This window comes from Octodon degus, unplaced genomic scaffold, assembly GCF_000260255.1.
Source record: "Octodon degus isolate 3935 unplaced genomic scaffold, OctDeg1.0 scaffold00077, whole genome shotgun sequence".
NCBI classification, from domain to species: domain Eukaryota; kingdom Metazoa; phylum Chordata; class Mammalia; order Rodentia; family Octodontidae; genus Octodon; species Octodon degus.
Window position 1 is genome coordinate 11,748,035 of NW_004524653.1, and position 26,400 is coordinate 11,774,434.

The following is a 26,400-nucleotide window of genomic DNA, read 5'->3' on the forward strand; positions in this document are numbered from 1 at the left end:
GGAAATAGCTTGGCAGTCTAATTGGCTGCCTGGAAAATGCAAGGATCTGGGTTCAATCCCTGGTACCACATGCCATGTCAGCCCCAGAACCCCAGGCATACCATGCCAGCCACTGAAATTGGGTGTGGAGTTGCACACCTGTAATCCCAGCACCAAAGATGCTGAGACAGGATGATCACTATGAGTCCTAGCTGCATAGTGAGACCCCACACCAAATAAATAAATAAATAAATAATATTTTTTAAAATTAAAAAATATCAGAAACTCTTGTAAAGCCACATACCTGCAACGTGGCTAATCTGGTCACTGAGTTCAGGTTGGATCACTACCAAAATCGTTGACTGCTATTGCTACTGTCTTCCATAGATGTCAGAATTTCCTCCAGGAAAACTGATTTCAAATTATGGGCCCTATTAAAGTAGTTTTAAAACACTAAGTTATGCTGACAAGACGACTATCCACTATATTTCACTATCTCTCCCTCTGACTCAAAGAGGGACTAGGCAGCATCACTGCAAGAGTAGTAGCACATTGGAGAAAACTAGAAAGCAATATCTCTGGATCTTCTTTAGGAAAAAGTCGGAGACAGAACCCTAAGCACATCCCCTGGCCTCTGTCTTCTTTGTCCAATCAGGTGAGTCAAAGCCATGTGAGCCTCCTGAGAAAGTTCACAAAGGAGAGACTCTGCCTCATTACGGTCCCTGTGCTCCACCCCAACTATCACCACATTCTCTCCTCCCTTCTTAATCTCTCACTATGAGTAACATTCACCACAGCATGAGGGAGATGTATAGGAAAGCTCCTCATGCTGTTACATATGAAAGTCCAGTCTATGAGACAAAGTCTATGAAAAAAATTAAAAAGAAGAGGTAGGACCATCCCAAGATGTCACTTTTTTTTTTCTGTGTGGTCACAGGAATGTAACTACTTAGAGTTCCAGTCAATAACCTGCAGCTGTTATTAACTACTGTGAGGGCTTTGAGTATCCAGGACACAGGAAAAAATTTCCTAGCACTGTGTTGACACATAGTATGTGCTACTGCTATTATCAGAATGCCTAGCAGTGAACCTGAATGACTTTGAAGGCTTCCCCTTGCCGCTCTGGGCTGTTTTCTCCTCTATAACCTTCAGAGGATTACATCCTGGTGACCAGTATCACAAGATTGGTGCAAGGATTCACCTGGAAAGCACTAACACAGAGGAGCCAAACCCTGAATGAATTTCATTGCTTCATAGTGAATGGTCACCTGGACTTCACACTTGAATGACCTGTTCACCACCCTTATTTGCTTACTTATCTCAGCCTCAGTCTGGGAAACAGGGACAAAGTGATAAGAACAGATTCCATGGCTCCACCAGTGCTGAAAGCTGTCACTTTATTGGTTGGGAAAGGGAAAATCTGTGGTCAGCTCAGGACAGAATGCAGGATCCAGAAAGAAAGGAGGGCAGCTGTGATGGAGCCAGATGCAAGGCTAAGCAGAAATTTCCTTTCGCTGTTCTTCAGGCGAGTGGTGGTGGAGCTAGAGGATGAAAAGCACAAGAATATCATCAACAACAACATCCATCACATTAGGCAAGAATACACACCCTTTAAATCCCAAGCTAGCTTCCCTGTGCCAGCATATCACACTCAACACACAACAAAGTGCCACCCCTTGGGGGCTCTTCTTGCATTTTCCCTCAGTTTTCACACTTCTCTGTACTGATTGATATCATCACCAAGACCTACTAGGATATATAAGTAGTCCTAAATGACTGCTTATAAGGCCATCATAAGGATTCACAGGCATTTAATCTCCCCAGGAATCCCGCCACTACCAGAAAGTTCCATCATGCTTTGATTCCTTAGGTCAAACTAAAGTGGACTGGTCAAACAGATCTTATGTATCTCCATTCTATAAAAAAAATAACTGTGGTCCAAGGAGAGCTAGAATTTGAACGTGGGTCTTGTGTTTGCAAATCCCAACTGTATAGCTGGCATTCATAGAGCTAAAAGATGGTTGGCATCATAGAAGAACTATGGGGTCTTAAGGAGACCATGGATCCCTCTTATCTACTAAAGAGCACACTTTGAAGTAGTGAGAAAGGGCTCTTGGACATGGATTTCTCTCCAGGATTCACTTTTGAAAAAAATCTATGTACTGATAGATTTCATCAGTAACCTCCAGATTTCCTTTGCTGAGATCTGGTTAAAGGTTGCACACAATAACAGTGACTTCCAAACTGTGCATCTTTTGATCCTTCTGCCCACCTCCCCAATGCACTTCTCAAGACTACCTGCCTTCAACTGATGAATTTTCATAAAGTGAATAAACTCATGTAACCAGTCCACTTGTATTAGTTAGGATTCTCAAGTGGAACTGAGGCAATATAAAATATATGCATAACTATACAAGGTACTTGTTAGGTAGGCTTATAGAGTCAGAGATGGAAGAGTCACAACAGCTGTCTGTGGGATCAGAGGCAGAAAATTCCAAATGGCTACTTGTACACTAGAGAGCCAGAGTATCCAGTTAACTGCTCAAGAAAATTAAGCTGTAAAGCAAGGTTGGGGATGTCAAAGATAAAGCACCAGTCCAAGGTCAAAGACCTGGATGCTTCCAGTAGAGTGCCTGGTAGGAGTTTGCCTCGGAAGGCTGGGGACAGATATCCAAAGGCAAAGACAAAGACTGGGGCTCTTCCAAAATAGAAGCACTTCTTTCTTCCCTTTTTTTAGTCTATCCAAACAACAAGACTATTGGTTCATGCCACCCACATCTGGGGATATGTCTTTTCCCCTCAGTTCCCTGGTCTGCACGTCAATCACCTAGAACTGTACTTTACTAATCTGATAGGCAGTTCTTACCCCAGTCAAGCTGACAATCACAGTTCCTGTTACACCCAGCAATCTCCCCTGGTGCTTGCTCCCAGTTCAATTACCCTCCCCAACCTCCTACATATCCCCATAAGTTTAGAAATAGAAACCAAACATGATAATACTAACTTTAAACACATAGGGTATTTGGCTTGTTTTTGAACTTTGTGTAAATGGAATTATAGAATACAAAATCTTTTGCATAATACCTCTTTAACAAAGTCTCTGTTTATGAAATCTATGTTGTTGCATGTGAGAATAGTTCATTTATGCTCATTGCCAAATATTATTCTGATTTACGATGATACCATAATTTATCCACTCCATTATTGAGGAATATTTGTGCAGTGTCCTGTTTTAGGCTACAACAGTCTGCTGTGAATATTTTTAAATAAACTATCTTTTGTTTCTTAAAAAAAAAGACTACCTGCCTTCTATGCATGCTCAGTTCCAGCTCACGGTCACTCCTCTGGGAAGTCTCTTCCACTTCTCCTTTTCCAGCCTCCCTATCCATGCCTGTGTGATGGTTCTGCCTGTTTCCCACCATACTGGGTGCTCATTACAGGTGCTAGGAGCATCATCCATCCATTCACCTCAGCCAAAGGACTGAAAGCTCTCAAGTGCGCCGGTGGTCACCTTTCTGTCCCAGCACCTGGCACAGCCAGTGGCTGAGTGCTGGATCACCCAGCAGGCCCACCAACTATTTCCTTCACTTTTCCTCTTTACTTTTTCATGCTTACTTTACTACTTAATATGTTTTGTTCTTCATTATAGGAGGGCTAGAGAGGCTCCATAGTTTTGTCTTTTTAGGGCCAAGCTTACTAAAAGTGGATAAATTTAGTTCTGGCCTGCTACAGAGTAAGTGCTAATGTACATTGAGCACACATCTGATGAATCAAATGGAAGTTAACAGATCTCTTGCACATTTGCACCAAAAAGCTAAGCCCTTGTGGTGAAAATAAAGATGGACTCTTTTCCAGTCTCACACCGGACATGCAGGGAGCTTCCTGCCTCCTGCCTCTGATGCTTTCATCTCCTCCAGCTGCTGTTACCTCCCCCAGGACATAGCTGGGGCACAGCTCCTTCTCTTTAGTTCTTGACTTACTGAAAAGCACTGAACAAAGGAAAGCCCATCTCTTCCTTGAGCAGCTCTGTTCCTCACAAGCACTGCCTCACGTGCTTTCCACCCAGCCATTGCCCTGTCCCTGACTCTGTCCTGGTTCAGACCATCTTTCACAGGACCCCTGCCTCTGGCCCAGCTCTGTCTACTTGCACCGCAGCCAGAGGAGACTTTGAAAATGTCAGTCTGAACAAGTCCTTTGAATGAGCTGCCCCATGCTCAGCTTAAACTCTGCTCTCTCTTTCTGTTACTCTCTCCTGCTTACTTGTCTACAGCCTCTGGCTCTTCCTGAAAGACCCAGGGATGCTTTTGCCTCCACACCTACTGTTCCTCTGCCTGCAACACTCTTCTTGGACAGCCCCACAGCTCTTTCTCTCATTTTTAATGGTAAACCTTCTCAGCAGGGCCTTCACTTACTGTCTTCTTTATGCTTTATATCTGAAGTGTCTTTCTAAGTATATTGAGGCCTTGATCCGTAATGCAGCAGTGTTCAGAGGTGGGGTCTAAAGATGTGGTTAGATCACCAGGGTGCTGAATTCATTGATGCATTAAACTGCTGGTGAGCCCCTAGCTGAATAGACTACTAGGAAATAGGGCCCAGTGAGAAAAAGTACATCCCTGGGGCAGCCTCTGAAGGGTATATGTGGTTCCAGCCCTATCCCCTCCCTTCTGACTTTCCCTCCACTTCCTGCCTGTCAATTAGATAAGAAGTCCTCCTTCACCATGCCCTTCCACCATGAGGTTTTCTGCCTTGCCAGATACCCAAAGGTAAGGGCATCATATAACTATGGACTGAAACCCCTAAATTCACAAGCCCAGATATATCTTTCTTCATCTAAGTTGATTTGCTTAGGTGTTTTGTCACAGGGACAACAACTAACACACCTTGTGTAAAATTGCAACAATATTCCCTGTCTTCTCCTCCCTGGGTACTCTTTTCTTCCCTTGTGTTTTCTTTTCCTGAGGGCATCCCTGTAACATACTACAAAACCTTTTTGCCTATTTGGTTCATTACCCATTAGACTATAAATTCCATCCGAGAGACATTTTGGTCTGATCTATTCACTCACTGAGCACCCCCAGCATCTACAGCTGCTATAGATAATAAATAGCTGTTGAGAGAAGGAAAATACATAAGTGGACCAACACACGAGCACCAAAATGTTTGCCCAGGTCTCTCTTTTCAACCTGCTACACGTCCTTTCATCCCTGGGTCTGACCCCCACCTACCTGAGAAGTTGGGTGTGACGCAGGATACCTTTCCACAGCCATTGCGGCAACATTTCATCACGCCATTACACTGGCTGTCCTGTTGGCACTGGTCCTCACAGATGCCAAGCTGGGGTAAGTCCACACTGGGGCAAATACCTGGTTTTTCTGGGTGGAAGCAGCAAGAAAATGTAGACTGAGATGGAGGGAGGAGATGATCAAAGCATGGTCACCCACTGCCCCTCAGCCTGGTAGGCAAACAGCACAGCTCCTGCTTGAGTTGATCTCAGGGACCTGAGCTGTTCCCATCTGTCCCTGAGGGACTATCTACAAATCCTTCTTCCTCCTACTCCAAGATGCCTCTGGAATCATCAGAGTTCAGTTTAGGTTCAAGCTCTACCATTTCTACCTTTGTACCCTAAGACCAGAAATTTCCCAGAGCACCAGATCTTTAGGTGTCACGCAGAATCAGTGATATCCATGAGGAGAATCATGGGCTTGTTACAGAAGCAATGGAAATAAATAGTATTGTTTCTTCCCCAAAGATTAAGCTACTTTGCAATAATAATGATTACTTATAGTGACTGACATTTAATTAGTTCTTGCTATATGCCACTTTTCCAAATACTTGACATATATTAGCTCATCTAACTTTCACAATAACTGTAAAAAGAGGGAAGGAGATGTTAATATTTCCTCAACTTTACAGAAAAAGAAACTGAAGCCCTAAAAGGTTAAGTAATTTGCCAAAGGTCATACAGGACTGAGGCAAGAATGACCCATAGGAAGTCTGGCCCCAGACTCTGCATTAGTTTCAGCAGGCACTTAAACACTTAAGCTAATGGGCAGGCCCCTGGACTCTGCATTAGTTACTGGCACTATGCTTCAACAACTGTGAAGTGTGGTGCGCACGTGAGTATGACATGCTCCACATTCGCTATATTCATTTCCATTGACTTGCTCCCTGTTACAATCACTCAGCACCGATACCCTCCACATATACACACGCACATCCTTCCACCTACCCACTACACCCAGAGCTGCCACTGCACAGCTGTATCATTTACCAGGCTCTCTGTGGAAAGTGGTGACCTCCTGCAATCCTCAAATAAAATGGCTTCATCCTAGGGCATGTTTCTAACTCGATTTATATCATAGAAGAGGAAAATGAGGCATAGAAAGGTGAAGGGGCATCCCAACAGGACCTGCTGGTCAGGAGGCATGGTTTAAAACAGACAGGACCTGAGCCTTGGTGTCTATACACACGCACACATGCATGCACACGAATTGATTCCTGACTCAAGGAATGGGGATCAAAGCCTGGTCAAATGTAAAACACAGGCACAGAACTAGGTAATCAGTTTTAGAAGACCAAGAAAGTAGTTGACAGACCCCTGCTTCCTAATCCAAAGAAATCTCTTCCCTTGAAAAGGACAAGACCTAGCAATGCTGGGACAAAAAGAGAATATCCACAGGAAACAGTGTAGTACTAACTAAGCGAGCCACCATAACAGTGTCCACTCCCTAACAGGACTCTCTCCACCATCTGCCATTTCTTTGAGGTCTCATGTTAACTCCAACGTTTTTTTTTTTTTTTTTTTTTTTTTTTTTTTTTTTTGCGGAACCAGGGATTGAACTCAGGCCCTTGCGCTTGCCAGGGAAGCATTTATTCCACTGAGCCATCTCCCTGGCCCCTCATGTTAACTCCATAGCTTGGGGTTTCACTCTCACTCTCACTCTGCACACAAGCAAGAGAGACAAAGCAGTTTATTCAGGCACACACCTAAGATATGTCAGAGCTAAGACACAAGCCTTCATGTTCCTTCCCTGGCTCAGGAAGCCCTCTGGCCTGTCCCCTTTCCGCGTTTTGCCTCAGTATGTCCATCTGATAAAGGGAACAAGCTCTTCATTCACCTACATCTTAACCTCCCTTTACCCTTCTAGCTCTGTGGTCTGTCAGTTTCCTGATTTCTCTCCCCACCTCCATCTCTCCATCTGGTTCTCTCCCAGCTACACATGAGGGGCCTCCATGCCCAGGTGCTGCCCCTGATGGGCAAGTCCTCCTGAGCACCTCCTACCACTGCCCTTAGTGTATGGGACCCCATAACCACTTAGCTCCCTAGCCTCTGCTGCCAGTGTAGGGGAAGACAATACAAAGAAGGGGAAAATCTCAGGGGATGTCTTCTGATGAAGACCAACAGCCATAGGTACACCTGGGTCCTTCCTCGGTCCCATTTCTGCTTCTCATCCACAGGCTTTCCCTCTGAGAAGCCTTGATTTCATGCTGAGGACGCTTCTTGCCCTGATCAGAATCCCTGTCCGTGGAGAGGCTTGAGCCCTAGCAAGCACCCCAGCTCTCTCCCCTTTGGGCCTCCAGAAAGACAATGTTTTAAAAATAAGGGAGTTAGGAGAACGTTCCCAGGGCAGGTCCTGATTTTCTTCAAAACACTCAGCCAGCCAATGGTAAAGGCAAATACTGAGCCCTGCCAGCCACTGGATGACAAAAAACCCTTGGGCTAGAAGTTTTCTCTGTCACTACTCTCTTCCACAGACAGAAGATAAGGGTCCCATCTTGACATCAGTCCTTTTCTGACCAAGCAAGAATCTGTGGAGTACTGCTAGGCAGGCTTTAAGCCGGCCCCTGGTCCCTACACTGCCGGGAACAATGTCTCGCTGTGCGTGCCCGGAAGTCTGTCACGCACCAGAGATTCAAGTCCAGCCAGGGGTTAGGGGACCGCCCTAGCCCTTGGCTGCACCTCAGTGACGCCTTTGTCTCCCCTAGGGCTGTGCAAGGGAGGGCACTGGCGGATCTGCTTTCCTCCACCTCGACTTTCGCAGGGTCCCGGGTTTGGGTAGCCCTTCCTCCCGGAACATGCTCCCTCCTCTGGGTGCTGTCGTTGGCCCCGCCCCGCTCCCACCGGGTGGCCGCGAGGTTACCATTGGGTGGCGAGCAGACGCGGCCACAGTCGCCCTGGCAGCACTTGAGGTTCTCCGCGCAGTCGCCGTCTGCCTGGCACTTGTCGATCTTCGTGCAGTTCCGGTCCACCGGGAGCTGGGGGCACACCCCTGGTTTCCCTGATCCTGTGGAGGGGCGCGGCTTCAGGGAGCAGGCAAAGGATGCCCACTTCCTGCTTCGAGGGTCACCACAGCTCAACGCCAAGGCCTTTCACTCTCTGGCCCTACAGGACCCCTTACAGAGCCCAAAAGACCCCACCTCCAAGTTCAGAGTCTCAAGCACATCAGAGTACAGGAGTGTCCCAATGCTGGGCCTCAGAGCACTCAAATCTCATTCTTTAGGGAACCCTGCACAGCCGGGCAATGACTTGGAAGTCTAGGCAGACCTCTAGGCTCCATTCCAGCCCGTGTCCACCTTCAGCACAGAAGCCCCTGCAAATGTCAGTCCTTGGCGGTCCCCCATCTCCAGTAACGGACTCCACACCCTAAACTTGAAGGGTAACTATATTTGTGCCTCAGGGATCCCTTAATTTTAATTTCCGTGGATATACCCACTTGGGTCCCAGAAATTTCCTTCCCCAGCCCCAGCCCCTACAAAGGCTCCACCTCTGCCTGGCTCTGCCCTGCGCTGGTGGCCTCTCCTTGCCCCACTCACCTGTGGCCATAAGGAGGCCGGGCAGCAGCAGCCCGAGGAGGAGGGTGGCGGCCAGGGAGCAGAGACGGCCTACAGGCATGGTGCTGCGCGGGGTGGGGAGCGGGTGTGAGCTCAGTAGGAAGGGGGGATTTAACCACGCTCTCAGGGTGGGGGTGGGGTAGGGGCGGGGCCGAGCGCTGGGGTGCAGAAGGGGGGTAGAGAGCGAGCTCAGAGCTGCCACCTCATGCCATTTCACAATCCCCTGGGATCAGGTGTCACTCTTGGCTTCGGTGGGAACCAGGAACCCAAACAGCTTCCAGGCCTGGAGCAGCTCGACCAGCTGCAGCCGGACCCTTGTCCACTGCTTGCTATTTTCCTCTGTCCTGGGGCACAAGGGCAGGGCAGGACAGGGCAGGGCAAGGCAGGAGGTCCTAGCCACCAGGATCTGGAGCTGCTTTCAGATTCTTGGCTGCTCCCTGGAATGCCCCAGGTCAGGGCTGAGGAGAAAAAGGCAGGGGTCCACAAGGAGGCAATAAACCCGCGGGATTAAACAGTTGTACTTGGTGGTGATTGAATCAGAGTGCAGGTCGGTTTAGGGATTAGTGGTGGAGGCTGCAGTGGGGATCAGAGTATAGAAGAGGCTACAAAGTATCCAGTGGAGGCCACAGTGAGAATAATAAATGAGCCATTTGGACCAAGATCCACGAAGATGAGCCACCTGTTGTCTGGGTATGTGTTTGTGTCTCTGTTTCTTCACACCACACTCTTATCAGGGCTGAGTGAGTGTCAAGGACTGTGCTCCTTGTCTCCAGGAATCCTCTTAGCAGCATAGAACTGCTAAGCATTATTAGCATCAACTGTCATGACAAGCACACTAGATTTTCAAGTGTGTGAGAGTTTCACCCAGAGGTCCCAGGAAAGCTGAACAGACAAAGCTTTCAACCCAGCTTGCTCCCTCCAGTTCCTTGCGTTTTCCCATAGCATTGTAAATATTTGCAGGGGGGCCTACAAATAGGCCCTTTATGTGTCACATGGTGACACATAAAGGGAAAGACATCTGGTACAGAGAAGGTGAGCAAGCTGAGCCCTCCAGCTCTGAGCCCTCAAGCATTTGGTTTGACTCTCCCCTCCATCAATTTCCATAGAGCATTTAGAACGATTACTTCCCTGTTCTGAACAACCATTTTGTCATCTATAACAATAATGCTTAAATAAGACTTCAGTGAGAACATGAGTGTAAACCTCCTGCCATGAAACCAATCCGATAGGTAGATTTACATGATTGACCTGGGAACCTGAAATGCAACACATTATACTATCCCACAAGTATTGGGAATGCCTAGTAAATAAATTTGATTTTTACTATTACTAAGCAGACTGATAAGTACAGTTGACCTCTGTAACCATAGGTTCTATTTTTTTTTTTTTTGGCGGGGGGTATCGGGGACCAAACTTGGGACTTTGCACTTGCCAAGCAGATGATTATGCCACTGAGCTTTCTCTCTGGCCCAGGTTCCACTTTCTTCAATTCAAACAAACAGAAAATATGTGGGGAGAAGCTATATCTGTATTAAACATGTGAAGACTTTTGTTTTTTGTCATTATTCCCTAAACAATACAGTACACAGCTATTTACATGACATTCACATTGTAGTTCATTATTGTAAGTATTCTATTCTATTCAAAGCAGATAAGCACAAGAGGTTAGGGTAATGGTGATGAACCAATGACACAAGTGTTATTTGTTTTTCTTTTAAGACAAAAGATGTTAATATATGAGGTTTGTTTTTTCTTTCTAAACTAAACCCTTAGTGTTCAGGTTTAATTGCAGTGTCGGCACTGTGCAATAAACAAGTGGGCCTGCGGTTGCGTTTTGGGTACTTATCATTAAAAGGTTGGCCATCACCAATACAGGGGATGTGTGTAGTTTATATGTAATACATGTGGATTTCACTATCTACGGGGATCCTGAAGCCCATCCCTTGCAGATATTGAGAAGTGATGATACACATCAAGTTTTGGAATCCAGGGTGGTAAATGCCAAAACAATTACCAAGGGTATCATGCAAGAATTACCTCTAAATGTTCCTTATGCGGCCAGGGAGATGGCTCAGTGGAATAAGCACTTCCCTGGTAAACGCAAGGGCCTGAGTTCAATCCCCAGTTCCGCAAAAATAAATAAATAAATAAATAAATAAATAAATAAAAAATAAATAAATAAAATGTTCCTTATGCTCAAATGACCTGAGGTTCCACAAGCCCCAGGAGGTCTTTGTTCCTGGAGGCTAGAGGGGTTTGAGACAGTGAAAACTAGAATGACAGCTGAGTAGATCTTGGTGATGTGATATATCCAGTCATTGTTCCCATGGTAGATGTTAGTAAAACAGGCTGAGAATATCTCTCTCAACTTCCTGTGCCCAGCCTTGGGACTGGAAGCATGCCGTTGTTGGGCGGGCCAGGACTGTTTACTCTGAGCTCAGAGAACAGTCAACAGCATTGAGGGCAAGAACCAGGTGGGGACATAGCCTTGGGCAGGCTCCTGAAATCCAGGGCACGTAGAGGACACCTTGGTGAGCAGCTGGTTTTAGCCTGTGGACCAGCTGGCTACAGGACGTCCAACCTTAGGCACTGTTGTCCAGGTTTCTTTGAGGATTTATTGAGCTTCCCTGCCAAGAAACTGCTCAGACTTACCACTCCCAATACCTCATGTACTCCCTGGCTGATTGCTTTCTCTTAGTGGAATGTAGATTAGTGTGAAACTCAGAAGTGGGGTGAGGTGGGGTAGAAGGATGGAGAACAAAGTTTCATATGTTAGTGACATTAGATGTTTAGCTTTTGTGGTCCCAGGTTCCATGCTAGGTACAAGTGTGTGTTTTCTCTTCTACATAAATAAAAAGAACAGAGGCTTTAGAACTCCTCCAGGTCCCTAATCAGAAGTTAGACAATTCCTGCTTGTGGCTTAGAACAGTCCTCTTTTAGGCCCTCTATTTTCCTTCACGAAGTGAGAAATGTCTTGTAAGATTATTACATGTATTAAAGGGAAGAACATATATCAGAAGTTACCAATCCAAGTGGAGTATATATATATTATTGGCCTACACAGTACATTTTAAAGATTTAAATTAGTTACTAGGATTTAAAGTGAATTTCACATAAAGAACCCCTGTAGCTTCTCTTGGAAAAAAGTATAAGATCTGGTAGCACAGTCCTGCAAACTTACAAAGCAGTCACCAACTAGTGAAATAGTTAAAAGTCACCATAGGAACAAAGGACAAACTCCTGAGCCCCCAACCTATTACTCCCTAAAAGCATAGCTTGTCTTTTCTTCTGAGGAAGCCAGGGACTTAGAGGTTGGACCTGAAGATGCCCAATGGGTGACTAAGAGCAGGATGAAAGTTTGGCATTTCTGCAATCATGTTTTCCTCTGTTACCTCAAATCTTTGGGGGAGATCCCCGCTGAGCTTCGCACCAACAGCCAATGATAGTCTTGTGAGGGAATCAGCTAGGAGATCCAGCCAAATCAAGACTTCAGATGACAGTAGCCACCATCTGACTGCAGCCTCATGAGAAAATGCAATCTATATGAACATGCAAGACCACAAGACTGGAGGTACTGGCCAGAGGTATGTGTGAGATAGATATGCAGAGTTAAGGGACTGTTGAAGTCACACGCCCCAAACCTGCTGGCATGCATGGTTAAAGATTAAAAGATAGCCTACAGGGCCATAAGTCCAAGGAGGATAAAAACACTGCTATAAAGAATGTATGCCCTGGCCTTTGGCTTCTCCATATTCTAACTTCTTAGATTGGCCCTAAGGTTATAGGCTACTTATAGTAAAGACAGTGGTACCTCAGTTCATGAACACTTTTGCTTGTAATCTTGTTCAAAAGCAGAATGATGGGCCAAATTTTGTTTTTGTTTCCCAACTTTGCATTGGGTAACAAACACAACTGCTGTCTTTCTCACAGAAACACAAATATGGCCATCTTTTCTAAAAATATTAGAGAAAATTAAGTTTGTACCACCGTACAAAATTAAATTTGTACCAACGTACCACTGTCTCATCAAAAATTATATCAAGGCAAAACTTGAAGAAGAGGGCCCTGAAAAGGTAAAACCTTGTATAGCAGGACCTGCAGAACAGATCAAGCATATCCTTGTTAATTTAAAATACTACCAGAACTTTGTTGGTGAAAACATGAATCCAGATGGCACGCTTGCTCTACCAGAAGACCATGAAGATGGTGTGAACCTCAAATGTGGTTTTCTTGAAGGATGGTTTAGAGATGGACAAATGCTAACAGGTTTGACAATGACTTTGGACCTATCACCTGTCATCATAACTAGCTGCAATTTGGCATCTATGCAACACCAGGATGCAAGACAAATGGGACTGATGTTTTGGCCAAGATTTATTTACATGGAGGCTTTGGTTTTAGAAGAAAAACAACATGCCCTGTAAGTTGTCTAAAAATTAAAAAAAAAAAAAAGCATTTAAACTTGATTGACAGACTGCCTCTTAATTTAAATACATAATACATTTAAATAAAATCCATCTTATAGGGTCCCTGGAGAAGCCACAGATACCACTAAGAAGCACTAGGCTGTCCTCAGTAACTTTCACAATGGAAACTAATTCTGGGACTAGAATATAAAAAGAATTAATCAAAATTTTAATTCTGAGTTTTAGCAAAAGGAAAGATTATGCTCATGACAGTATCAATATTTGAAAAGAAGCCTCACATATTGTATTGCATCACCAACAACAGAAGTGGTGAATCTGGAGATCACCAAAAGAATAAACAGAGATTAATTCACTTGGAAATCATATGAAATGGTTGTTCTAAGCCACTAAGATGTTCAGCACTCACACAATAGCTATTCATATAATAATTAATAAAACCTCTATTCCAGAGCCTATAGTCTTTAGTGAAGAAAATAAGCAAATAAATGAATAAATGGAAAATATTATTGTAGATATAAATATTTGCTGTAAATGAATCAAAACAAGGTGATGTAACTGTAGATTGGGCTGAGGGAACAAAGATAGGGCTCTCTAAGGTGATGTTTATACCATGTATCTATGCATACAGCCATCTGGATGTTTAGTGTTAAAGAAAATGTTAAAACAAATCAATGGCTCCAAAGCAGGAATTAGCCTGATCAAAACCAAGAACACTAAGAAAACCAGCATAGCTGGAACAGAGTAAAAGGAGGTGGAACCAAAGAATTATCCAGGGACAGGGTCATGTAGTTCTACATGACAAATGGTATGGATACCTTATAAGCACAATGGGAAGTAATGGGTTCATTTCAACCTGGAGGATGGACTGAAAAAATCATCTAATTTATAATATTTGAAAACTTCCCTGGCTGCTCTGAAGAATGGATTATAGTGGGGCACCTGTGGAAACAAGGGTAGTCATAAGGAGATTTTTACAGCTCTCTTAAAAAAGTATTGAGAGTAATGTTACTTTTACTAGAAAGGTGATCATAAATTATGGTATTGGTTGGTCCATTACATCTGGAAGACAGGACTGAATTGGACATGTGATTACCTTTAATCACTATCTTTATCCTAAGTTACTCTAAGATAAAAATCACAGGAAGAGACTGTGTGGTTACTGACTCATTTGGTAGGAGGAGGCTGGTCTCATGATTCTGGTCCTTCCTGGTATGAAGTGAACATGGCACCCCATAACTGCCACCAAAAAGTTGTATCCTAAATGGAAACACATTGGATATCCATGTGAGTTTACTACTGTGAGGCCAAGAGTGATGTGACAATCTGTATACAGGACCATATATGTTTTGACACTACTATTGAAAAGTGGGATATGTCTCCTTCCCTTGGATCTAGGCAGGTTTGTAATTGCTTCAATTAATAGAGTATAGTAGGTGCTATTAAGGGGATTCTGAGGCTAGCTTTTAAAAGGTCAAAAAGGTACCCTTTTTACTAGAACACTAGCACTTTACACCCTGAGATGTTGTGGAAGTAGTCTGATCATCCCCAGGCACTTGGGAACACTATGTAGAGACTGGGTTATGATCCTAGCTCAACCCTGCCTGTCACTCATCCCAGCCCTTGTGCCAGACAGCTGAATGAAAAAGACTGCATAGACTCCACTGCAGCCATGGGGTCACTCTCAGTTGATTAAATCTTTCCAGCTGAGGCCTAAGGCATCATGGAACAGAAACAAACTATTCTTACAGTGCCCTGCCTCAAGTGTTGGCCCATAAACTCCATGAACAATAGCAAAATAATTGTTTTACACTACCTATAGGAAGGATTTCTACACAGCAATAGGTAACTAGAGCAGGTCAAAAATATTTGACAGCCTTTTTTTCTTAAGATCCAGTTGGAGGGCTGAGGAGATAGCTTGGCAATCTAAGTGACTGCCTGGCAGGTTCATCCCTGGTACCACTTGCTATGCCAACCACCAAAACCGTGCATGGTGGTTCATGCCTGTAATGCCAGCACAGAGGAGACTGAGACAGGAGGATCACTATGAGTCTGAGCTGTGTAGTGAGGCAATGTACCAAATAAATAAATAAAGATTTTTTTTAAAAGAGAGCTTACTTTCGTATAGGGCAACATATACCCTGTTAGAAATGCAGCATTGATTAAACCTCCCTCTGCTCAGCCTAGTTATGAGACACAACTCTGAACCATGAAATACAGACTGAGGTTTCTGACAAGGATCTCTTTGACCAAGGAAAAAGATAGAAAGTCAACAAAAGAAAGTTCTGAGCTCTTTCTGTGTTTTAATAAAAATGGATGGAGACATGATGCCTAGAGGCTTAGCGGCCATCGTGTACACCTGAGGCAACCAAAATGAGCACAAAGTTCTCTGAGTTAGAAATCAGGGGATTTCCTAGGTGTATCAGTGAGAAGTACCTCAGATAAGGACCATCTGCTATGGAGACTGCTTCTTGCATAAAAGATGAGAAGTTTTATTTATCTAATCCACAGTCAAGCTTCATCTAATCCACAAAGACTGGACTAAGTCCTACAGAGACTATATTAGTTTCCTAGGGCTCCTGTGAGAAAGTGACACGAATAAGATTTCTTAAACAACAGAGATTTATTCTGTCATGGTTCTAGATGATGGAAGTCCAAGGAAGAGGTGTTGATGGATGTTTCCTTCGGAAGACCATGAGGAAGAATCTGTTCCATTCCCCACTGCCTCAGCTGATGAAGGTTTGCTGGAAACTCTCTCACCTGGGGAGCACCACCTTAACACCAGCCTGAATCTTCACATGGCATTCTTTCTCTCTGGGGGTGTGTCTGCCTCTAAATTTTATCCTTTTTAAAAGGATAAAAGTCATGTTGGAATAAGGGCCACCCTGTGACCTCATTTTAACTTGACCGCCTCTGTAGAGATACTATCTCCAAATGGCATCACTTTCTGAACTACTGGAATTCACCAGATAAATTTGGAGGAGATGTGATTTGACCCATAACAGACCCTGTTGCTCTATGCACGCAATGACTCCTTAAGCGCTTGTGAAAATCCGGTTCAAGGCTGGTTCAGCAATGATTTCCTTTTCTGGCAGCAGCCTTGAGCCTTTCCAATGCCTTAAGGAGAAAGTGTGCCCCGAGGCCCAGTTTTACTCACCACTTCTTGACTAGCACAGAGCCCGTGCCTCTGCCTCTCTGCCTCTTGCTAAACGGCTTACTCAAAAGTATTACATATCATACTTTCCACAGCTAAGTTTATATCTGTTTCCTCCAATGGCTTGTGGTCTTTCTGGTAATAGGGACAGGGTTGAATTGCAATAGCTTCCTTGATCCTTGGCCCCAAGTCTCTCAAGTCTAACTCCCTCAGATACTGAAGTTTGCCTGACCTGGTCCTTAGAATATGCCTGGAGGTCTCTGCCCAACATTTGTGGGTGTCTATTGTGTAACCGTATGCTACCAAACACAGGGAACACCCTCTAGGAATTGCCTTTCAAGGAGACAAGAAAAATTAATGACAGTGAAACCCTTGTACTTCACAGAGGAGAAGGGATAAAAAGCATAGAACTGGGGATACAGACACTCCTCATTTAATGGTAGAGTTCTGTTCCTTCAACCAGGTCATTAAATGAATAGGTCACTAAATGAGTAACTGTCCATAGTATGTACACCAGAATATTCAGAACAAAGAAATGGTCAAAGGAAACTCTAACTTGATGACTTTGTTTTTATTTTTATAACTCTTACATGCAGTACTGTAATGTAGAACACAACATAAACCTTCAGTGCTATGCTTACAGTACAGTACAATCAGCAACAATTACAGAGCTGTACTACAGAAGCCACTATAAGGCTGCATTGCCACTCAGGCTCTGGTATTGTAAGTCTGAATGTGCATAGTAAGTCTGAGTTGCTTGTTGCAAGTTCAAACAGTGAGTTTGAACAGTCATTATACAGGTGGATTGTTAAACAAGGAATATCTGCACTCAACCAGGGGAAGTAGGCACAGCTTGCCACAGGTGCTGATTCCAGGCCGGGTCCTGATGAACACAGAGCCTTAGGAGGAAAGACTGCTGAGAGGAAGAAGAGTATAAGGGAAGACCTGGGGAGGACTTTAAGCATGTGGAAGTGGTTTTGTGTGACCAGGAGAGTCAGACAAGGAGAGATGAAAGCGGAGGAGTGGATCGGCAATGAGGGCAGGTGATACAGGGGTTTGCTTGGGGTGGATCCCTCTGGAAGGTGATTGAAAGATAGTAAGGAACCATTGAAACAATGGGTCAGATGCTGTGAGGGGACTGAGCTGAGGTAGTGACCATGGGGTGGAGATAGATGGCTGAATTTGATGAACAGTTGAAATTTTTCTTTCTCCCTCCTTTTTTCCCCCTATTTTTTTTTAATTTAAAACATTTTAATTAATGTATTTGGTACAGGGTCTCACTTGGCAGCTTGGACTCCTAGTGATCCTCTTTTTTTCAGCCTCCCTAGAACTGGAATAACAGGTGTGCACCACCATGCCCGGTTTCCGTGGCCAGCACGGCATGTGGTACCAGGGATTGAACCCAGGTCCTTGCACTCGCAGGGCAGGCACTTAGATTCCTGAGCTATCTCCCCTGCCCTCCTTTCTCTTTTTTGGGACAGGATTATGCTATGTAGTTCAGGCTGCCCTTGAACTCCCCATGTAGCCTAAGCTGTCTTTGACTCCTGATAATCCTCCTGCCTCAACCTTCTGTGTGCTGGGATTTTGGCCCTGCATCTCCATGTCTGGCTAAAACTTTTCTGCCTCCATTTGTCCTCATGCTGTTGATTCTCAAACCATGCCTGGAATGCATCGTACCTGATGCCGTATCTCGAGTAATGACTATTGTTATTGGAGAAGTGATAAACACTAGGTGTCTGATAAAGAAGACTCCAGTATACTCTAAGGTCTGGAACTGAACTACAGGAGAAATGAATACATTTTGCCTAAGTAATTCAGGAAGGTCCAGGCAGTGGGGACACAGAAATGATTAAGATACAGCTCTCATCTTGAAGCCTGAAGGCTCCTCAGGCCAGAGAAACAAGAGAGTAGGCCATTGTAGCAAGAGATTTTCTTTTTTTAAAGTGTTGCAGGAATCCAGAAGGAGGTGGAATTATTATCCCTTCTGGCTAGGACATATTGCACACAGAGAAAGCAACCTCTGAATTACGTGGGAGCATGTGGAAATATGTGGGAACATGTAGGGAGGGCAGTCTCCATCCAGTTTAGAAAAAGGAGGAAAAAGATGGTGCAGGGGCTGGTGAGATGGCTCAGTGGTCTAAAGCACCTACTTAGAACAAGCTTAGCAAAGCACAGGGACCGCGGTTCGGTTCAATCCCCCAGCACCACATGCCAGCCAGCCCCACCCCCTGGTGGGCTGAGCTGGCCACACACACACACACACACACACACACACACACACACACATAAATAAATAAATAAAATTAAAAAAAAAAAGATGGTGCAAATACTTTCCTAATAGGAGGAGTCCGATGTCTGGACAGAAGGTGGATTTGCTCATGCAAACAGCTGGAAAGAGTCAGCCCCAAGCTACATTGCTATTGTTTTATGAAACAGTGGACCACAAAATAACATTCATGAACTATGTTTAAAAAATCTAAGGAATAACACCACAGCAAGCACTTGTGAAGCCAGCGTGGGTGGTGGGTACATGAGTGTTTGCAGTAGGAACATTGATAGGGCCTTTGAAGTCTTCTTGTGCCTCTCAAGCTGTTTCCCTTTCCCCTCAGACGGAGCCAACAACTTGAATTTTATGCTTATTCGTTCTTTCCTTAGCTTAACAGTTTAGCCACATATGTTATCCCTGAACAATATTTATTGTATTTTCTTCACATTCTTATTTTTCTGTGCTTTGTTGGATACTTCAAAGTATTAGTATTTGTGGAATTCATTCCACTCTGTGCATTCTGCCAACTCTCTCTGATTATGCCTTGCTTCCCTCTTATTTTAGAAACTTCAACTGTGAACTCAGGCTCTTAGAGCTCTTTCTGTGGAAGTACTTTGAGACCTAAAGATAGATCCCTCCAGAGAGAATTGGTTTCTGCCTAGCTTTTTATGACCTCACTAACCCAAGAGTACTTTAACAACTTGAGGTTTTTCCAATCATGCATCAGTGTGCTCCTGAGTTCAAAACTCACAGGAGAGCCAACTTGAGATCAGAGAATGGGGAGCTGGATGCGAGGGTGTTTGCTGTTATCTACTCAGGAAGCTGAGAGAAAACGATCACAAGTTTGAGCCCCACCTAAGTAACTTAGCAAGAACTTGTCTCAAAACTTAAAAATAAAAATTGAAAAAGGGCTGGAGATGTGGCTTAGTGGTATGCTTGCCTAATAAGCTCAGTGCTTAAGCCCCAGGAATGTAGAATAAAGCATGTACCCTCGGCCTCCAGATGCTGAGCCTCTGCCCTATGTGCCCTGGAAGGTCCAACCCGTTAGGATGCTCATCCTCAGCCCAAGAGGAAGGTGTTGAGCCGTACTCCTGGGACCTGGAGCTGTTGTTCTCTGAGACCCAAAGCTGAGTGAGCAAATCCTCCTCCTAGGAATCCTGGTCCTGTTCTTATTGCTGAGGATCCTCAGCAATTTGCTGTACCACCCTGATTGCCTGGCTTTCCTGTGTGGCAAGCATATGTGGAGGAGTGTGGTGGAGGAGTGCAGAGGATGGCCTATGCTGACAGAGTAGCCTCTTGGTGTAGGTTATTTTCCTTGCAGGATGGGGTGGAATGCAAGCACTATTTTAATCACCATGTGTTGGTCATTTTCCTAAGAAGCTTATGAACAATGGCTTGTGCAACCTGTCGTTCTTTAGAGGTGAAGAAATGAAAGAGGCAAAGGAGAGGCAGTTTGCCAGTGTGCTGCGGCCAGCACCAGGAGTCACACTGTTTCCTCCAAAACCAAAGCTTGCACTCTTAACTCCTTACTCATCGTTCTAAGAAGGAAGAGAAGCACAGGAATTCCCCATCTCCCCTCCCCATTGCTTCCAGTTTTAGAAGAAAGCAGCACATGACGTCATCTCAACAAGAGAGGGGAAAGTCCAGGAATGGAAAGCTGGATTCCAACACTGACTAGTGATGACTGAATGGATCAAAACTATGGCAGAATAATCCTGCTGTGAGGAAGGGCCACAGGAAGAGACGGAGCAGGTGGAAAAGGACTTGCTTTCATCTCCCATGGTGGCAAAACCTAAATGTGAAAGATCAAGTGCTGGTGACTGAAGTACATTAGTTCCACACCTGGAGGGAAATACAAAAAGTCCTGGCCAGAAGACTTGAGGAAGAAAATTTGTCTGGGCTAGAGGGAAATGGAAGAAGGAAGACAGGAGAACTGCTCTTTCTTATAGCAAATCTTCTAGAGCTATTTGAATCTAGATAAAGAGTACAAAAGTGGGGCCTCCCATTAGCTCAGTTGTTTAAGTGCCTGCTTAAGCAAAAGCAGTCAGGCTCAGGATATTGTGGTTCGATCCCCATGTCCTCATGCCTTTTCTGACCTGTCCTTAAGGCATCCTGAGGCAGCAAAAAAAAAAAATCCTTCTAAGAATACAAAAGTATGCATGGCTTTTGTAACATTAAAAACATCAGAACAAACCAATGGAATATGTATATGAGAACTACTCCAGTATGAGGCTATGTATTCTCTGGGTGAGAACAAAAATAATTTTCATTTTAATAGTTAAGTAAAATACAAAAAAATATGACAGTGTTGGAAACTGGCGAATAATTCCAAGTGAAATAGATAATTTGATAAATAAAAAGAAGATAATAAAAAATAGTGTGACAAAAGGACCACAACCTTTTTTAAAATCTGTGTTTTAAAGTAGGGTTTTTTTTTTTTTTTAAAGAAATCCTTCCCTCTATCCTTCCAGACATTCTTTCCCCACATTTATCTAATCTCATCCTCTCTGCATTTCTGAGAAGTGGGAAAAACAGGTTTTATCACTCACACATTACAGAGGAGAAAATAAGGCTCAAACCCAACAGGAATAGCATGGGCACAGCGGGCACCTGGCATTGTGCGTACTGAAGAGTTGTGGCTGGGTGCTTCACACACGTGTCTGAGGAGCAAAAACATAAAGCAGATTTTTATGGCAGTGTCTATTTATTAGCATCATTTTGTGATGATGACATGGGGATCAAAGGGGACACGCAAGTTGTCACAACTAGCACTATCCTGAGATAGAGTGGAAGAAATAAAGATAGGTAGAAACTGAGAACCAACATAGAGGTAAGTAACATCTCCTAGTCATGTGGGCAGGCTTTTCCGTATTATTAGGGGGTTCTTTGTTTGTTTGTTTTAGTTTTTAAAAATTAGTGTGTGTTTGTGATACACAATTATTACATTCATCTAGGGGAATTTGTAATATAAATAGGGCATTTTGATCATTTTCACTACCACTCCCCCACCACCCCTCTGTCTCCCCATTTCCAGATTTTCTTCTCATCTCCACAAAGTCTATGGCCCTGCTTCCTGTCACCTTTCATTTTTCTCTTCAATGATTCATATTTTGGGTTTCTTGTGTGGGACACCACTATTACTGTACAGCACTCCCTGCGAGTACCATCTACCCCTGCTATAACCACTGTCACCAGGAAGCTGAGTCCTGGTGCCCAGAGGAACCTGGCCTCACTCTCCTCTGTTCTTTGTGCTTTTGATGAAAGAATCTGGTTAAGACACATAGTTGGCCCTGCAGAAGAATAGGTAGTATTTTTGTTGTTGTTGGTTTTTGTTTGTTTTGTGACGAGGTCTGGCTCCATATTCCAGGCTGGCCTGGACCTCAGGGATCCTTCTGTCCCACTGGGATGGCAGGTGTGTGTCACAACACCCAGCAAGCAGGAATAGAGATTTATACCTCACTGTGCAGTGTCATAGAGGTATCTGCCCCGAGAATGAGTTAGGAAACTTTTTATGGACACAAGAATTACTCCTGGGGTCCAGGGAAGTATGATGATTATGAAACTTATGGATATTTTCCTTAGAGGATCCTAGTTATTTTGTATTTCTTAGAGGTTTCTGTTTCTGTTTAGATGGTCACTGTTCTCTCAGAGATTTTGGTCATGTAAGAAAGCTAGGAAAGAAACTTACATAAGAAAAAGCTCTAATCTAAATTAGGTCTCAGCCCAAGGTGAGGGAGCCTATAAAGAATATTTCCTTCTCTGGTATCATAAGATGATAGGCTGTGATGGCCAGGAATACTGTATGCTTTTTTTTTTTTGTAGAAATATTAGGTCTCACCTCTTTAAATCAGAAACCTAAGAAATGATTATGAGTGTATTTTTCCCAGTGGTCTTTGCTTCATTACTTAACTATAACTGGCAGAGCATGCTTTAAAGTTAAGTGTAACTTTTTAACTATATAGGGCTTTTTGCACCTCAGTTTTGCTAATATCTATCTGTCAGCCTGACACCATTTTCCATCTTAGTGAAAAATCTCAGATTGCTCCAAGGTCTTGGATTTATTCCCTAGCAGTTTACACAAGTATGCAAGCACGCACACAATCACAGATTGCTATCCATCGTAGACTCCTTTCAGATCAGTTACTCCTATACTCCAAGCTCTTCCGTGGCTTCCCACTTTGTGTGGAATTGCAATCTAAATGCCTTACATAGCCCATGACCTATCTTCTCCTACTGTTCAGGAAAAGGAGCTTTTGGGGGTCTTTGTATTCATTTTGCCCTTAGTACTCCACAAATACTCATCAGGCTCCTGCCCTCCATTCAGAGATTCCTTGCCTGAGCTAGCCCTGACCCCCCTTGCCCTGTAGTCTACGCTATTTTCTTTGTAGCAGTTAGCATTCTCTGAAATGTATCTTGCTTATTTCCCACTTACTTATGGATTTTCCCACTGGAATGTCAGCTCCAGGAGGATGGAGAGTTGGGCACTGTGTTCATATCTGGACTTAGTAACTTGAACTGTGCCAGCACACACACTAGGCATTGCATTATATCCAGGCTATAGATGCCCCTGCTGCCCTCTGTAGGCATTATTCTAAAGTCTTACATGTAATGCATTAACCCCTATGGTTCCCAGTAACAACTCCTGCCCCCAAAAGTGACTGCTATGGTATTATTGTGGCTTCCATTTTAGAGGCAAGTCAAATAATGACAGAGAAGAGACATGACTTGCAGCCTCTAAGTTGGCAGAGCAAGGTTTAAACCCAGGATCTGGTCTGTGATTTCAATCACCACATCCATTCTCCCTAATAAACATTCGCTGAACATGTGAGTGGATGAATTAGTATCTGCCCAACCCCTTTGCCTAGATGTTCCACAGGTGCCACACAATCAATATTGACAAAACTGAATGCATTGTCCTTCCATTATGGAGTTGCCCTTTAATTCTTTCAGTCACTTAGGTCAGAATGCTCACTGTTGTCCTTGACACATTCCTCACCCTCCATGAGAACCTGCCCTCAAAGCCTGTTGATTCTAGGCCCTCACCATCCCCTTCTACTCCTCTCTGCTGAGTCAAGGATGGTATCCTCTCCCGTCAGTGTCGTGGCCTCCACTGCATTAGACTCCATCCTCACTTCTCCATTCCTTGCCCAGATTGTTCTCCTACAATAAATAAGAACTGCCCCTAGCCTCCTGATAAAGCCCCCAGGCTCTTAGCTCTTCCCTCAAGACTCCACGAGTCTGGTCTGGTCTGTGTGCTGCATCATTGTGTTCCATCTGCCCACTCATTCCCATGTGGCTTCTCCACTTAAGGCATTTCCTTCACTTTTCTATCTACTTACAATGTTCACCCACCTTCCTCTGAGTAACATGCTTGTGTCTCAGCTTAAAATTCCCTTCCTAAAAGAAATCTTCTCGCCCACCACCTCTACCCACCACCTCAACAGAAACTGGGTGCCCTGTTAACTCTTCCATTATACATCTGATAATAAAATGTTCATTGGTAATTATCAGGTCAATACTTGGCTAGGGCTCCTGCAAGAAAGTGTAGGGTGTGAGTGTAGAAACTATGTCAGATGTATTTACAAATGCTGATGCTTAATTTATTTGTTTGATTGATATGATTCTGGGGGTTGAACCTAGGATATTTATGCTGAACTTGCTTTATGTTGAGACAGGATCTCACTAAGTTGTTAAGTTGTACAGGCTTGGTTTGAACTTGTGATTCTTTCTGCCTCAGCCTCTCAGAGTTCTGGGGTTCCAGGTACGACCACTGTACTTGACTGAGTACATATTTTATATTAGTCACTTATGTTAATTTGTAATTTACAAACAATTTACAAGTAACAGCCTGGGAGTGGTGAAGGAGGGGTCTTTAACAAGTAGATACCTGAAGTTTCCAATGTAACCACTACTGTGTCAGTAGGTGAAAGCTGCATCCTTAGGGGTGTTGATGGGCTGCCTTTTCCTCCCTTTCTCACTCTCTCCTTTCACCTGACTTAGTAAACACTTGACCTTCTGTTTCCTAGGAACCCCACATGAAGACAGACCTAGCATTTGGACCCTGGCAGCCTCACTGAAGAATATGAACTCTAAATTCATATTGTCATCCTCCTGCCCAAAAACAGAGGCTAAGGGACTGATAGGATGAGGTTTCACAATTTATCAGCTGCTGTGATTTGAATAGGGACCCTCCTCCACCTGGTAGGATCCTAATCTCCAGTACGTCAGAATGTAATCTTCTTGATAGAGAAATCAAGTTAAGATATTCTTTAGGGTGAGCCCTAATACGTGACTGGTGTCCTTACAGAAGAGGAAAAATGGAAGAAGGAATGTCTCTACCTCTTAGAAAGACAAGTTACATTGCCACAAGCCAAGGAACATTCAGAAGTGAGGAGAAAGGATGAGAATATATCATATCCTGACTCCTTTAGAGGATGCATAGCCCTGTCAACACCTTGATGTCTGATTTGTGGCCTATAAAACTGTGATAGAATGAACGCCTGTTATTTAAGCCACTCAGTTTATAGTCCTTCATTATGGTGTCCCAGCTATACCAGCTATGTGATATCTCCATGCCTCCATTTCTAAAATAGGGACAATAATGTACCATTCTGCAAAAAATTCTTTGGAAGTAAAAGTTCTTTGCTCAAAATAATGTGTGTAAAATGCTAAGCATAGAATTTAGTGTGCAGTGCTCGATACAGAAGTAGATGGCATTGTTGTAGGTGAAACAGCTGAGCCCCACACCTCCACAGTACACACACAAACACAACCACTGGGAAAGATCCAGCTGAGCCTGGTGCACCTCCTTTTCTCCTTGAGAAGATCCAGAAGGAGTCATTCATGGTGCTGTGTTCCTACAAACTGATAGCTTTTCTATACACCAATAACAGGTTAGGGGTGAAAGAAATGCCATTCACAATATCTTGTGCCATCACAAATGCCAAAACAAAACTTAAAGTCCTAGAAATCAACCTGATCAGGAAGGTTAAAGGTGTCTACAGTAAAAATTACACAACGAGGAAAGAAATTTAAGAGGGCACCAGAACACTGAAAAACTCCAAAGTTCATGGATTGACAGAACCAGCCCTCACCTTTTCTCCTTGCATACTCAGTGATAGCTCGCACCTCAGAACTCTGCCCACAGACCCTCATGCACTCTTCCTTGGTCTCGAAGTTGTTCTGCTTTTCTCTGCAGCCACCATATCCGAAGGCTTCACAGCGTCCAGAGTGGGCATTGTAGTAGTATCTGATCAACAGAATCCTGCAGGGACCCATGAAGGAACGCTCCAGGCAGAAGGCAGGCCGGGAGACTGCAGGGAGAGCAGAGTCTGCAGTCAACTAGGAGAATGGTCCTACAGGGCAGTGTACATGGCAAACAATGAAAGCAGCCCACGTATCCGGTGACTAGTGGGCAGGGAGCTGGAAGTGCAAAAACTCCATTTGATAGCTTGTTTTCTGGATGTTATATTAATTTTGTTAGGTATACCATTATATAGTGATAATGTAAAAAAGTTATGCACACCACTGAAGTACTTATGTATTCACTGAGTGATGCCTGAGATTTGATTTTAGGCACTACAAGATATAAAAAAAAATCACCAGGGATAGTGGTATATGGCTATAATCCCATCACTCTGGAGGCTGATGCAGGAGTGAGTTTGAGGCCAGCCAGGTCTACAAAGGGAGTTCAAGGCCAGCTTGAACTACATAGTGAGACCCTGTCTCAACAACACAAATATATA

General features: G+C 44.0%; 1 protein-coding gene across 2 annotated transcripts in view; it reads right to left on the bottom strand.

The window, feature by feature from the left end:
- Positions 1 to 1,356: 1,356 nt before the first annotated feature.
- Positions 1,357 to 26,400, bottom strand: part of Wfdc2 (WAP four-disulfide core domain 2) — a 31,294-nt gene continuing 6,250 nt past the window's right edge. Inside the window, exons 2-5 of one of the 2 annotated variants that reach the window (XM_023720785.1) lie at positions 25,750 to 25,968; positions 8,121 to 8,264; positions 5,205 to 5,351; positions 1,357 to 1,520 (exon numbers count right to left, since the gene is read on the bottom strand). In XM_023720785.1, coding sequence (XP_023576553.1) covers positions 1,501 to 1,520; positions 5,205 to 5,351; positions 8,121 to 8,264; positions 25,750 to 25,968 — 530 coding nt within the window. In that variant the 3' untranslated portion in view covers positions 1,357 to 1,500. Of the gene's footprint in view, positions 1,521 to 5,204; positions 5,352 to 8,120; positions 8,265 to 8,793; positions 8,913 to 25,749; positions 25,969 to 26,400 lie in introns of those variants that run through there. The other variant, XM_023720786.1, reaches the window with a different exon arrangement.